Source organism: Myxocyprinus asiaticus, chromosome 29 (genome assembly GCF_019703515.2).
Source record: "Myxocyprinus asiaticus isolate MX2 ecotype Aquarium Trade chromosome 29, UBuf_Myxa_2, whole genome shotgun sequence".
NCBI classification, from domain to species: domain Eukaryota; kingdom Metazoa; phylum Chordata; class Actinopteri; order Cypriniformes; family Catostomidae; genus Myxocyprinus; species Myxocyprinus asiaticus.
In genome coordinates this window covers 29,340,224-29,356,210 of record NC_059372.1, presented here as the reverse complement: position 1 = coordinate 29,356,210, position 15,987 = coordinate 29,340,224, and the positions used below count along the sequence as shown (strand labels likewise).

General features: G+C 41.6%; 1 protein-coding gene across 1 annotated transcript in view; it reads left to right on the top strand.

Annotated features, from left to right (window-relative positions):
• The window catches only part of LOC127420397 (neurotensin receptor type 1-like), a 76,602-nt gene extending 63,792 nt beyond the window's left edge, over positions 1-12,810 (top strand). The window contains exon 4 of the mRNA XM_051662666.1: positions 12,494-12,810. Within this exon, the coding sequence (XP_051518626.1) occupies positions 12,494-12,743 (250 nt within the window). The 3' untranslated portion in view covers positions 12,744-12,810. The remainder of the gene's footprint in view (positions 1-12,493) is intronic.
• Positions 12,811-15,987: the final 3,177 nt, after the last annotated feature.

Sequence of the window (15,987 nt, the reverse complement as noted above, 5' to 3'; positions counted from 1 at the left end):
ATGCTGGGCGATGGCACTGGACCCACTCTGCCATTCCCCGAGGAAGCTGGGAGGTGAATTGATCCAGTGTCAACAGGTCAACGATCTCCACGGTGCCGCGAGTTCCCTCAGCCAGCAACCATTTCCGGCAGGCAACCTGGAGCTGTTGTGCAAAAGCGAAAAGGCGGCCATGTTTCCCGAACTCCTGAATCACTGGCGGTTCTGGTCAGGACTACGGCAAACCCGTTGAACAATGGCCTTTTTCAGATTTTGATAATCGAGGAGGCTGGTGCAGGAAGTTGTTGGGCCGCTAGTTGTGCTTCCCCGGAGAGGAGTGGTAACAGGCGGGCCGTCCACTGTTCGGGTGGCCACTTCCACACCTCAGCGGTCTTCTCAAACAGGTTGAGTTAGGCTTCAGGATCATCACTCGGCCCCATTTTGATGAGGGTCACCGATGCTGAGGTCTCCGGGGTCGCAGCAGCAGCCCCCTCTCTGTCAGTCAGGCTTCTGAATACCATCCGGTCCTCCGCTTGAGCCTGGAGCAGGAGTTGGAAATGCTGTTTCTGCTCCAGGTGTAACTCCATGAGGGCCTGATGTTGACTTTTCTGGATGCCTGCGAGGGACTTGATGACTTTGCCCAGCGGTGAAGATTCCATGACGACGTTTCCTCCGATCGCTCCCGGGTTTCGGCACCACTGTAGCAAGTTTGTAATTTGAGCAATGGAGGAGTCAGGAGGCAGCGAACTGTCAACATGAGTATTTTATTACTCTTCAGCATCAAGCAGTGCAAGCGGCTACAAAACGACATATGTCCTGCACTAATGATGGTCACCAGAATCGCTGTCTAATGAGCGTCTGTGTCACCACCGGATGACAAACGACGTTGGATGAGTGACCCACTGTAGCACATGCGTCAGGGCAGATTGCAGAACAAATAACCGGCCCACTGGGCATGTGGCGGGGGGTGCAGTATTTCGTAGTGCCGCATGGACTTTAGCCTCCACTTCCCAGGATACCATGCCCACCACGCAAGTGGTGGGTAGAATGGTATACAGTGGGATAGTGGAGGTGTCAACCTCAAAACATCGAGATAGGAAGTCGGGTTTGCAGTTTTTAGAGCCCGGGCGATAAGGCAGAATGAAGGTGTGAAAAATAGTGCCCAGTGAGCCTGTAGAGTCGAGGTGTTTGGAGCTACGAATATATTCTAGGTTCTTATGATCTGTCCAGACCACGAAAGGTACCCCCAAACCCTCTAACCAATGACGACACTCGCCCAAGGCTAACCGGACAGCCAATAATTCTCAGTTGCTGACGTTGTAATTCTGTTCAGCTGGTGTTAAGCAGTGCGAAAAAAGCATATAAATGCACCATTCTAACTGTTTCCCAACTCCTTAATTCTGAAGGACTTATTTACAACTATTCTGAGTTTTTGTCTACATTAAATTTTCCAGTAACTCCCAAAGAATTTTCCATTGTTATGGATGCTATTCCTAGAGGTGCTGTTATGCTTTACAAGAGGCTGCTAAATCACCATAACCCTCACCTGTTCGTTTAGATCCGTTTGAAACTCCAGTTGGGAAAATATGCTTTTTGTCATGTCCAGCGTCACGTAATTTTGGAATTAGATTTCTTTTCCAAAAAGAACTCGTAACAGTCCCATATGTGGTGTCGTATTGGGAGAACTTTGTTCAAAATATTGATTGGAAAAAAGTTTGGACATTTCCTTTTGAATACGTGATAACTAATAAAGTAAGAGAAGTGTCATTTAAATTATTGCATAGATTCTATCCAGCAAAAGTATATTTAAAAAATTCAAATCAGATGTAGAGACAAACTGTTCTTTTTTTGATGCCCTAACTGAATCTGTATTGCCCTTATACACAAATATTTTGGACCGATTTCCATAATTTTATTAACAAAAATTTAATTTTGGATTTCTCAATATTGTTCAAAGATGTACTGTTTTGTTTTACAGTATTACTAAAACAAAAAAGAATTAATATTTCTTTAACCTTTTTTTGCTGCTTGCAAATTTTATATTAACAGATGCAAATTCAATAATCAAAAGCCCTTATTTATTATTTTTGAAAAAGAAATGAAACCGTACATCCAGTCCATCTCTTTTTCAAAAAATACCAAAGCTCTAAAAACTGTCAACCTGTGCTTTATTTTTAAAATATTTTTGTAAGTGTTGTCTTTAGACTTTTATACCTGGCACGTTTCTCTTATTTTTCTTTTTGTTTCTTCTTCCTTATTGTACATTAGTTAATGTAATCTATGTATCTATAGTTCTGGAGAAATAGATGGCATTTATTCCTTACAGATAAGTGGACAGATGTTACAGAATCCACGCAATATGCTACTAGTATTACTCGGATGGCAGGCCCACAGACTGCCAACACACCATCTGATGCATATACCACATAAAAATGGCAAGAGCTTTCTCAAATATCAAGTTCCAAAGTTTAGGAGGTTCTTTGCATCAGATATTGGAAAGATATTCAAGAGTTTTGTTTGAGACAAGTAGCAAGTAAACTAGATATTCTTGAGCACATCTGCACATTCTGATTTGATTTCAGATTGATATGTTTTTAAATGTCAAGTAAAAAAAAAAACTGTGGTTGGTTGCTTTACATTTCAGATACATGGCTCCTTCCATTCTAAGTGGCTGGTTCTTGACCAGATCAAGCTGCAATGTGGACCAGACTTTATGCTGATAGTGAAATTCGGTGACATGAGACCACATATACATTAGCATGTTGTCCAGTACCTCCCTCTTGTTGGAGACAGCTGAGCCCCAGTAAAGAAGGAAGCAGGAGTAGAAACTGTTTGTCTGGATAATTTGCACTACTGAGATGAGCTATTGTGTTATAGGTTCAAGGTAGACCTTAAGAGTCAGGTGTATGTGAAATATGGGTCACCAGGCAATGGCCCTGCTGAGCTGATGGAGATAGACAGGTTCATAATGGTTTTGTGGATATGCCTGATATCATAATCCTGATGTGATCAAAGATCACATGAAAAATGAATTACGAATATGACGTTTGGTCAGTGTAGTCAAAACACAGTTTCCTTTTTAGCATGTGATGAAGAGACATGAACCCAACGGATACACGATGGTTTACACTGGGGCAGTTCAAACGCAGCCTTCATTTTAAGCATTTCAAATTACAGTCATATTTCTCCTGCATTCTAATCACTATCCAAAATCCCATCAAAATCCCTAACTCTCTTGCAGCCTAAGAAAACATTGAAAATAAATATAAATACAAATGGTAACAAAAAACTCATAAGGGCAAAGCCATTACAAGTAAACAGATTACAATGAGAAAACAAATCCTGCCATAAAATTGTATTGTCAATATTGTCAATTTCAATAGTATAGATTTCAGTGCATGTTGAATGTTAAACAGATAGATTAGTCAATATTTGGTTGTAAACAACAGCTGCTAGCCAGAACATGTACAGTACTGTATATACACATATAGGATTTTTGGTAACACTTTATAAAACCTTTTATTATTAAATCATTAACAAACACAATATACTGTATTGCTTAACAGATCATTTGTTAATATACACACTGTAAAAAAAAAAAAAAAAAAAAAAAAACTGGCAGCTGTGGTTGCCAGAATAATTATGTACAAAAATACAGTAAAAAATACTTTACAACTTTTACAAACAACTTTACAGAACAACCTGTACATTTTACAGTTTAAAACTTTTGTAATTTACATGACCACGCTGGCACTGTAAAAAAAAAAAAAAAAAAAAAAAAAAAAAATGTTACATTTACAGGAAAGAAAAACGTCATAAACTTGATATTAACCTTCTGAAACTGTAAAAATCTGCTTTTTACTTCATAAGGTATTGTTAATCACTGTAGAAATTACAGAAGAGCACATGATGACATCTCCTCCAGGAGCAATGATCAATAAACATGTAGAGACAGTGCTCAGTTGCACTCACACAAACACAAAACACCATCAGGGTAACACATGTGAAATTAAAATAATGTAATAAACATTAACTAAACTACATCAAATATAACATAGAACACCCCAATGTTTATTAAATTATCATCCACACATTTACTGTTTGTATGTTAAAGTATTAAAGCATGCTTTACTATTTAGACATCTTTACAACCAGGGTTGGGGAGTAACGGAATACATGTAATGGGATTACGTATTTAAAATACAAAATATAAGTAACTGTATTCCACTACAGTTACAGTTTAAATCATGGGTAATTAGAATACAGTTACATTCAAAAAGTATTTTGATTACTGAAGAGATTACTTTGCATTTTATTGTCATTTGTTTCATTTAATATTTAGTCCTTTCAGATGGAAAACATTTATACATATAAATGATGTGATCCAAAGTGCATTTGAACAGTGGTGAAACACTTTCTTATGATGTGTTACATTCATATGAGCAGACAGAGAAGTAAGTTTGAAGTAAGTTTGGAGCAGAAGAAATAGAAATAAACCTTGTGTAAATTGTCAGCTTTACACTAAGCTAAAATGCTATTTCTAGCCATTTTACATGCACGTTACCAGGCACGATCATATTTTTTTATCAAGAAAGTTCACATTGGATCATAATTTCATTTTTTCTAGTAAGACCTTTGATAATTAGGGCAAAAATCATATTCTTGATAATAATTTTTGTATTGTTTTCCTGTAAAAATATCTAAAAATCCTTAAAACAAGATCAGTTTGATTGATCTTGTTTTAGAAACAATACTGCATAAGATATTTAGGTTTTTCAGAGAATGTATTTTTAACATGTGTATTTTGTCTTACTGTACTGGCAGAGTTTTTATAGTCAAAACAAGTGAAAAAATCTACTAGTGCCGAAGAAGTAATCCAAAGTATTTAGAATACGTTACTGACCTTGAGTAATCTAATGAAATACGTTACAAATGACATTTTACAGCATGTATTCTGTAATCTGTTGTGGAATACATTTAAAAAGTAACCCTCCCAGCCCTGTTTACAACTCATTTATTAATTATTTGTTCAAATTTTTGCAGTATCCAATCTAAAGTTGAAACTATTCATACATTGTAAATGTTAATAAAGGTTTACTAATTATATTTAGTTCCTTTATGGGCATTGGACTTTTTTATAGATGTTAAAAAGTGCAAAGCTATACAGTATAGGATTTAAAGTTTAACAATATTTGTTAGTATTTGAATTTACATAATATAATGCAGATCTGTAGTTAATGTTAGTTAAATTCATTAGTAAACATTTTCAAGCACATTATCTCAAATTTCTAACTCTGAAAATACATAAACTAATTATCTGTTAAGCATTATATAATTATTTATTAATTAAGGTTCCCCTTCTGTCACTCACTCGATGTTGTGTTGATGTAGTGACACTAGGGGTCGCTCCTGGGAGCCCCGAACACCTCCAGTCTTTGAGAAAAGGCCAGTGAGAATTGGCGAGTGGAATTTGCATGCCACTCCTCCGGACAGACGGGTATAAAAGGAGCTGGCTCGCAACCTTTCATTCAGATTTTTTCTTCGGAGCCGAGCGGTTGTGTGTCAGTGAGCTGAATTCCACTGCCGGTCCATTCACCTCAGATAGAAGCGTATGCTGTTGGATATATGGCGCATTTCAGCGGCTTTCTCTCCTTCTGCACAGTGCTACTGAGAGAGTATATATTTCTGCAAAGAGTATATTTTCCTCTATCAGAGCAACACATTGACGTGAACGTCTTTTTAAAGATGCCTTTCTGTCTTTGTGTGATTCCTGGATGCGGTAGTTATCTCTCCGCCTCTGATGGCCACGGGCGTTGCCTCACGTGTCTGGGTCGCGCTCACACTGAGGCAGCGTTCGTGGATGGTTCGTGTTCTCATTGCGAGAACATGACCATGGCAACGTTGCGGTCGCAGCTTTTCTTCCTCCAAGGGAAATCCATTCCGGCTGGCGCTGGAGGCAGTTTGGGGATTTCAATGGGTATGGTCTCACCGGGTAATTCCCCGCAGACCTCCCGTTCCCCAGCACGCACGTCTGCCCCCGTCGAGTTCCGAGATGAGACCAGCTCGCCTCACGGCCAGCCTAACATCTCTCTCAGGGCTTGTGAGCAGGATGAGTCCTTGATTGCTGTGCTGGAGAGAGCACTGGCGATGTCGGATGCCGAGGACTTGACTGGGCTGCCACCTTCTGGTCTGCCCGCCCAGTCTGAGGCCGATGCAGAGCTGACCACCATGTTTGCCCGGGCCGCCGCAAGTGTCAGGTTGGACTGGAACTCTCCACCCTCCCCTGAGCCCTCACGGCTAAATGACTGGTTCCTGAGCTCGGGACGCCACTCAAAGCCGCAGAAGGCTCCTAAGCGCCCCTGAGATGGACGACCCAGGGAGGGAGATGTCCGCTGCTACCATGGAGTTGGTATCCAGACCACTCCATCCCCGGTGGAGGGCCGGGAGGTAAATCTTGTGTTCCCTTTTGTTTTGTGTTCGCTGCACCCCGAATGGGCTGCAGTACCCACATTTTTTAAAAAAATAGCGGTTTCCTCACTCCTTGGGTCATACAATCGGTGTTTACGACCGGACACCAAGCACCTGCGACTTGGACATCGCGAACGTGGGCCACCCGCCTTCGCGTGCCCGGCAGCACCACACTCACACCCACGACCAGGTGGTTGTGACGAGTTACGAGGATGGTCAAAAAGTCCCTCCTCCCCCATCACCGACCTCCCCTGACGCCGGGTACATGGAGCAAGGTAAGTGCTTCGAGGGTCCCCTCAGCGCAGCCACGAGTTCGAGACGAAGCAAGGCTCCTCGACGTGGCGTCTGCTGACGCAGGAGTGCATTTTGGCATGCGTCCTGCATCAAGATTGGTTCGTGGCGGTAGACCTGAAGGATGCATACTTTCACGTCTCGGTTTTACCTCATCACAGACCCTTCCTACGGTTTGCTTTCGACGGCTGGGCGTATCAGTACAAGGTCCTCCCCTTCGGTCTGTCCCTGTCCCCTCGCACCATCACGAAGATCGTATAGGCAGCTCTTGCCTCGTTAAGGGAAGTGGGCATCCACATACTCAACTACCTCGATGACTGGCTGATTCTATCTCACTCTCGAGACCTGTTGTGTGCACACAGGGACCTGGTGCTCAGGCATCTCAGCCGTTTAGGGCTTCGGGTCAACTGGGAAAAGAGCAAGCTCTCCCCGGTTCAGAGCATCTCTTTTCTCGGGAAGGAGTTAGACTCAGTCTCCACGATAGTGTGCCTCACGAGCGAGTGCACACAGTCGGTGCTGAACTGCCTGAAGTCATTCAGGTGGAGTGCAGTGGTCCCACTGAAACAGTTTCAGAGGCTCCTGGTGCATATGACATCCTCGGCGATGGCCGTGCCGCTCGGGTTGATGCATATGAGACCGCTCCAGCACTGGCTTCAGACTCGAGTCACGAGATGGGCATGGTGCCACGGCACACATCGCGTGGTCAACACGCCGATCTGCCACCACTTCTTCAGCCCTTGGACAGACCTTGCATTGTCACAGGCAGGGGTTCCCTTACAGCAAGTGTCCAGGCACGTCATGGTTACGACAGATGCCTCCAAGTTAGGCTGGGGCACCGTGTGCAATGGGCATGCAGCCACTGCCTCCTGGACAGGACCGTGACTGTGTTGGCATATCAACAGCCTCATGTTGTTGGCAGTGCTGCTCGCCCTGCGGAGGCTTTTGCCATTGATCCAGGGCAAGCGCGTGTTGGTCTGGCCAGACAACACGGCGACTGCCCACTGGATCATGGATGCCAACGCTCTGGCATACCAGGCCCAGGCCGTGCCCACCCCTTTGGGAATATGAGCACACTCTACAAGGAGTCTGGCATCCTCATGGGCACTGGCCAATGGCACCTCTCTAGCAGACATCTGCAGAGCAGCGGGCTGGGCAACACCCAATACCTTTGCGAGATATTACAATCTCCGGGTTGAGCCGGTTTCGTCCCGTGTTTTGTCAGTTTGGTAATACGGAACAGCTGGCCGGGTGTATCACTTGCATATAGTGCCTTGCCCCTCCGTGAGGCGAAGACGTCTGCTTCTTCTCCCATGTGAGTTCACGAACCATGAATCCTGGATGTCCTTCCTCCCTAGCCCTGTGGCTCGCGAATTCGTCGGAGGAATTAGCAGCCGGACCCACTACAGGTACTAATATGCCCTGTACTGGGATAGGTGCTCCACAGGTGCAGATTACTCCAGTAACCCCCTGTGATGTATTTTCCACGGTGTGGTCTCCCTGTTGGCAGACCCGCGTCTCCCTTGGGCAGATCCCTCTCTGCCCCCAGTCGCTGTGTTTGTAGAGCTCCTCCCCTTCCAGGCAGGACCTACCACTGCGCCTCTTCCATGTGTGGCTGGTGAGACCACGTGACGTATTACCATATGTTACCTCCCTTCCAGCCATGATGTGGTCTCCACGGGGTCTTTTCCCCCTGAAAGAATAGGAAAGGAAAAGAACACTTTCCCCGGCGTGTGTAATAGCGTTAGATGGCCCCAGCCGAATCTAATACTCTGTGGAGAGAAAACATAGAGAGAAAAGGCCGCGGCTGGCACTAGTTAAGTCGCTTCCCCCCTTCTGGGATGTGGGGAACTACATGACATCTTGTGGGGCATTTGGGGAGGTTACGTGCGGACTGATGCACCTGCTATTACGCACGCAGCAGCTTGCTTGCACCTGCATCGGCAGTTCACGTAACACGGTCCAGCTGTTGTGGCGTTTTTCTATAGGGACCCCTAGTGTCACTACATCAACACAACATCGAGTGAGTGACAGAAGGAGAAAGTCTTGGTTACTGTTGTAACAGTGTTGTGTCCCTCTTGCCACAACGCTGTACTATCTGCTGAAATGGCCGGGACCTTGTCTCGGCTCCTCAGCACAAAACCTGAATGAGTGGTTGTGAGCCAGCTCCTTTTATACCCGAATGTCCGGGGGAGTGGCATGCAAATTCCACTCACCAATTCTCTTTGGCCTTTTCTCAAATACTGGAGGTGTTTGGGGCTCCCAGGAGCAACCCCTAGAGTCACTACATCAACACAATGTCTCGTTCCCTCCATCAGGAATTATTATTATTATTATTACCGAGATATTATTATAGCGTGTTTCTTTTTTTTTTTTATTACAATTACAGATTTATTTAGATTTCAGAAGGTCTGTGGAGATTGAGAGAGACAGAGAGAAAGATAAAATGTTTTAGGGAAAAATAAAGCAGACATGAGCTAACCATGAGTCACCTATGATAATTAGCAAAATGTGTGTGTGTGTCCATGCTTCCGGTTTAATAAAAGCTTCTTTTTTTTCTGCAACTCTAAGAAGTGCAGTAATTTAGATTTAGAGAGGTGATGTTTTTTTGTGTATTTAGCAGTGTTTTTCTTTATGTTAGATGGATATACAAATAATTTGAAATGAAGTGCAGTAATTATATATAATCTATGTTTGTGACTGTGTGTGTTGTGTAAAGGTCAAAACAGGTTCTTGAATGAGGGTTATCATCAGTGTATTTGTACCCACAAAGATGATGTAAAACTGCTCTTGTGTATATGTATTAGCAGTTTCTGAGAAGGGAACTGAGTTGCAACTGAAAAATACTTTTAAATACTTAAAGGTGCTGTGTTAACTTCAGCCACACACCTTTGTCCACAACCCTGTTTTCCAAAGACATATAAGCTAACCCGATATCAGCAGTCCCATATGCGCACAATTATTCACAGGTAGAGAGTTTTTGTGATATGCTAAATAAAAGTGCACTCCGGCCTCTTGAATATCTTTTTGCTGTTTACAAAACTTAGGACTGTGTCAGAGACAGGTATGATTTCTTAGGACACATACTTCAGTGATATCTGTCAGGCATTAGGGATATTGAATGTGACATTTAAAATACATTTAAAGGGATAGTTAAAATGAAAATCATTTAGTTACCCTCATGGTGTTCCCCAGCTAACAAAAAAAGGTTGTTGAACTTCCCCTGAATGGCCACTGTGAACGTTCCCTGAACATCTTTGTGTAGGGTTCTTTAAACATTAAAGCGCAGAACTTCCAGTGAACATTCTGGGACATTTAGGCAATGTTCGCTATCAGTCCTTTTGAACGTCCTTTTCATTTTACTTTAAATAACTTTAGACTTGTCATCATTAAGACATATAGGGACATAGTCATTATTGTTTGTAATGAATGTATCAATTTTACCACTATTTGCAATATTGACACCGCAATATTCGATCATTTTTTCCTCATTTATAAATAGTAATTTTGAAACATATGTATAAAATCATGACCAATCATGTGAGATGAAGTGTTCAGTCATATCAGTAACCTTTTAAAAGCTTTTTTATTCTACATGGAGCAGAGGTGCCTCATGGGGTCAGCCATGTTAGAATCACATGACCAGCTGAATACTGCTCGCTTAATCTCTGTAACAGACATGTTATTGGACACTTTCATTCATGGATTAAATTAATCCTGGTTTACTGTGCATAGTGAATTTCTACAATGGCATTGGTAACTGAAAACTGTGTTTGAATGATGCTGCATCCAGGCGACTATGTGTCAGTGTAAGCCGATGTAAGCCACTTCGACATACTTCAAAACATTACCGAGTGCACCTTTAATTTACACTGCCTGGCCAAAAAAAAAGTCGCTGTTTGGATTTATATAAGCAGATACTTAAGAGCCTATGATTGGATCATTATTGCAGTGATTAAGTGGCAACAATTATTTTAACCCTAACTGATGCAATGTGTAGCTTCTCATTTCTTAAACAACCATGTCGGAAGACATATCTCGTGGTTGTGGAAAAGATGTTACTGTGTTTCAGAAGGGGCAAATTATTGGCCTGCATCAAGCAAAGAAAACATCTAAGGAGATTGCTGAAATCACTGGAATTGGGTTAAGAACTTTTCAACATATTATTAAAACCTGGAAGGGTAGCGGTAAACTGTCAGCTTCATGGAAGAAATGTGGTCGGAAAAAAATCTTGAATGATCGTGATCGGAGATCACTAAGGGTGCTTTCACACTTGGTCTGATTGCTTGAACCGAACCCGAGTTCATTTCCTCCCCTTCCTGCTGCCTGCACTGGTCTGTGTTCACATCATATTATTTGTGTCCGAACCGTGGTCTGATTACATCATCAACGTGAGTACAAGCAGCAGCTGTTTACCACTGTAACTAGGAAACAACTCGAGAAGATGTCACTGTGTTAAGTGCCGAATTAAAGCTTGTCTCTTTGGATTTACCACAAAAAATTGCCATGCAAAGAACAACACTTGTGTTTGTCGCCCATTGATGCATTGAATGTGCAATGATGTGATGAATATTAGCGTTTGTCTGCCACGTGCCCACGGATACGTTGCAAGAAAAGTGAAGAATAGTAGCTGCTCTCTGAAGGCAGTGTATTTGGACACAAACAGGAAGGAGAAATGCATTATACCATAATAATTGCGACTGCGAGCATGCAAATTGTACGTCATCACAAGCGTTTCACTTCCGCGATTTGGTACGATTGCGTTCATATTAGCAGCGAATTGAACCAGAGTTCACATGAACCGTACCCCAGACCACCTTTTCAAGCAGACCCGGGTGCGGTTCCCAGGTGCGCACCCAAGTTCAGAAAACAGCGTTCACATTATTCAAACGAACCGAACTTTGACGTCATTCGACCCCTGGTGCGCACCAAAAATGTTAGTGTAAATGCACCCTAAAATGCTTGGTGAAGTCACATAATAAAAAATCGACAGTAGAACTCAAGGCTATGTTTAATAGTGAAAGGAGCATTTCCACGCACAATGCGATGAGAATTTACAAGATTGGGACTAAACAGCTGTGTGGCCACAAGAAAGCCACTTTTTAGTGAGGCTAATTGGAAAAAACAAGTTCAGTTTGCTAGGGAGCATAAAGATTGGACTGTGGAGCAATGGAAAAAGGTCATGTGGTCTGATGAGTCCAGATTTACCCTATTTTTAAAGCGATGGGCGCGTCAGGGTAAGAAGGGAAGCGCATGAAATGATGCACCCGTCATGCATAGTGCCCACTGTACAAGCCTCTGGAGGCAGTGTTATGATCTGGGGTTGCTTCAGTTTGTCAGGTCTAGGATCAGCCATGCCCAGATCATCAAGTTACAGACCCCTGGGCACAAATGTTTGGTGGACCCCTAAGTGGCTTGATTTGATTTTCAGGCTTTTTTTTAACACACCACACACACACAAAGTATCAGCTTGCGGTGGTAAAACTCGTAATACAAAAACAAATCCAAATTTCAACAACAATCTCATCTAAATCTCCCAGGGGACTACTTTCTACCTCAATTCTCACCTCTAGTTGTATTCAGAATTTTTTTTTTTTTTTTCAAAGGTGACTGAGGTTAGCATTCTGCCTGACATCTCATTTTGTTTTTTTTGTTTTTTGGTGCACTATACCTTTATTAATGCCACAAAATAAGCCTCAACAAGCATAGATTTCTTGGGTAATCATTTATCTCTCTCAATATATTTCTTTCTCTTCCACAGTGGTCTCTTCGATTTCTACCACTACTTCTACATGGTCACCAACGTGCTCTTCTATGTCAGCTCGGCCATAAACCCCATCCTTTACAATCTTGTCTCTGCCAACTACCGGCAAATTTTTTTTGCCACGCTTCGCTACTTCTTCCTGCCATGCCGCCATAAAAAACAGAAACGTGTTCTCACAAGACACTCAATCAGCATCTGCAGCAACCAGACCTTCTCCACCAACATCATCAAGGAGACCATTTACTGACAGCTGCCAATATCCAGCCATTTATTTCCTCCATTTCATTCAGCAAAGCCAAGGAGAGACCACCAAAGTGAAGAATGTGTTCAGATTGAGTTATGACTAGAATTATTATGGTCATGCAGCATACTTCAGTATGCTACTGAGCTTTTGAGTGTTGCAGAATAGACTTGAGACAGTGTTTATGGGTGGAACTGTAGCATTTTGGTACCATAAAATGCACAAAAAGTGAATGAACAGTGCGCTGAAACAGTGTAAATACTAGAGGGGAAAAAAATTATATTGAGATGTTCATTGTTTCTCATTTTAAAAATTAAATATAACAATAAACAGTTTTGGACAGCTAGAAGGGAGTTTAAGGTTGAAGGTCATCATTCATAAATCATTCTTAAAGGTGATGTAATTTTTTTCAATGTTAAAATACTTTCTCTTATTCGAGTTTAATATGAAGAGGCAACTATAAGAAAACAATTCGTAGTGTTTGGAAACCTGTTTGAAAACAGTGATTACTTTTTCAATTTCGTTTGGTTACACTAGTGATGCAGTAATTACACTTCACCTTTAAGGAACAGACTTCGAACAGTTTTTATTCCTGTGACCCAGCAAACAGTTTACAGTATATCCAGCAGATATAATTTACCAACATGGGACGAGCACACAAAGGACACAGACCATCAAGAATTTTTTTTTTCATCACTGGCACACAACAGAGATATTCAAACTGAAGTCTGCTACATTGTCAAATAAGTGACGTTTGCTCATAACACAGCGAGACATTGTCTGTCACCATTCTGTCGCCTTAGCAACACTACATTCAGCAAGACAGTGCTCTTGTGTTCAAACTGAGGGCGAATGCTCTACATGAGTACTGGCATAATTGATTCTGTCATTCTGAAGTAGCTTAGTTTAAACACAGCCTTGTTCTGTAATTTGCAAAGAGAGAGAGAGGGGGAGAATTTTCAGATTACAATTATAGAATATGTTCGACTAAATTAAAATGGAGAGGCAGCACATAATACATTTTCAGCTGTATGGAGAGCACACATTTCTAAGGAACACTGGCCAGAGACTTGTGGGCAGACATGAGCTGAGCATTACATCAAACCTCCATCATTCACAGGCTACCATTTAGTGGGAGACGAGTGGGCTAGAACAGAAGATCGGAGCCTGTGACATATGACAATGATGTGGATCATGGAATTTGAAAATACAGAAGGAAAGCCAAATAAAAAAAATGGAAGATTAAAGATAGCATGCACTGCTGGACTCTGACTGTGTCAGGACTCTTGGGGGATCCTCAACCTAAATGCAATGGAACCCCCATGAGGAGGCCAGGTATTGAGAACTTCACATGTAAAATCTAATTTTCTGACTTTTATGGTTAATATATCAAGTAAAAAATAATACAATACAACTTCATTTGCACACTACCCTGCTCAACAAATATTACAAACTTAAGTGTGAGATTACTAAATTCCAATGATGACCAGTAGGCTAGAGGTAAAAAAATGTATAGAATGTCCTGGGTTAAAAACCCACACTAGTGTATTTACTGAAACCAAAATATACCAAGAAACATTCTAACTCTATGCCAGTGGATGTATAACAGGTGCAGGTTTCTTTTTCTTTTTTCTTTTTTTTTTTTTTAGATGACTTGATTAACTTGACCATGATGAACTCTGTTCTGTTCAGTGGTAGCTTCGTTTGAATTTAATCATGCACCAACTGCTATTGTTCACGTTACCTGCTAGTGTGATACTGTAATGTTTAAAGAAGGTCACGAGAGCAGGATCTAGGAGCAGCTTAACTTTAATGAAAAAAATAAAACAAAATACAAAACAGGATAAACGCTGGAACAGGGCAAGACTGGGAACCAGGAAGCAAAAACAAATGTAAATAAACAGGATTGAAACCGGAGCATGAACTGGAAAGAAACACAACAGCTAACAAAGGTAAAACAGACATCAGGGCAATATATACACAGGTATAAACGTGGTAAATAAAACACAGGTGAGAACAATAGGGAGCAGCTGGTAGTGATCGGCAGTGAATTATGGGAAATGTAGTGCAAGGGAGACTAGAGACAGATGACAGAGGCAAAACAACAGTGAATCATGACAGATACAAACGTAAATGTTCAACACAGAGGTAAACACGGGGTGACATTGTAACTCAAGGGTATTAAAAATCATAAATTAGGATTTGTAACTTTTATCATGTGAAGATCCGCAGTGTCAGTCCCATTCTAATTGCTTCACAAAACTGTGGCCACATCCACACTAATACTTTTTCCATTGAAATCTCAGGCAACATACACACTAATATGTTTTTCACACTGAGATGGCTTTGTTGACAGCGAAAACTGAGCTTTTCAAAAACCCTCTCGATAAACTTGAAAACACCTTTTTTGCATTATATTGTGGACAGGTGGAGTGGAGATGTCTAAAAGCAATAACGTTTTTGTTGTCATGTGACGCAGTCATGTGATCCATTCAAACCAAATGATGGCCCATGTTGTACAACCTTCACATTGCATTCCTTTGTTGGTTCAGCCAAGCGGTTAAAAGTTTAAGCCCCGGGGCCCTGCGGTACCTTATTGTGGCCCTGTGTGTTAGGTTTGAAACAATGAGGCTCTGGAATGTAGCAGCAAGTTGTTTAACAGGCAATCAATCTCAGTGTGGCACAAAGAACTCCGGTGTGCCATTTACAACTTTCCAAATTTGAAAGAATTTTTGGACAGAATAAAAACTCAATGAAGCACAATCATTTTTATTTATTTTGGATAAATACCCTCAACTCAGCCCTTCTTTATTTCGGACACTGTTTATAATAAATGTATGAAGGCAAAGCAGGAGGGGTACTGGAGTCTTCTTACAGGAATAGTTCACCCAAAAATTTGCTGATAATTTACTCACCCTCAGGCCATCCAAGATGAATCTTTCATCTTGAGTTTCTTTCTTCATCAAAACAAAATTTAAGATTTTTAGGATTTCATTTCAGGCCTCTTCCTCTAAATAATGCAAGTGAATGTACTCCATTTTTATGACGGTCCAAAATGCATATTAAGGGTGCATCAAAATAATCCACAGGACTCCAGTCGACAAATAAAGTTCTTCTGAACCCAAACGATTGATTATTTTTAGAAACAAAACAATACTTATATTCTTTTTAATTATAAATGTTCACTTCCCTACATCTCTGTGATGCATACTCATGAGAGGGATGACATAAGCTCGTTGGTAAGGTTACT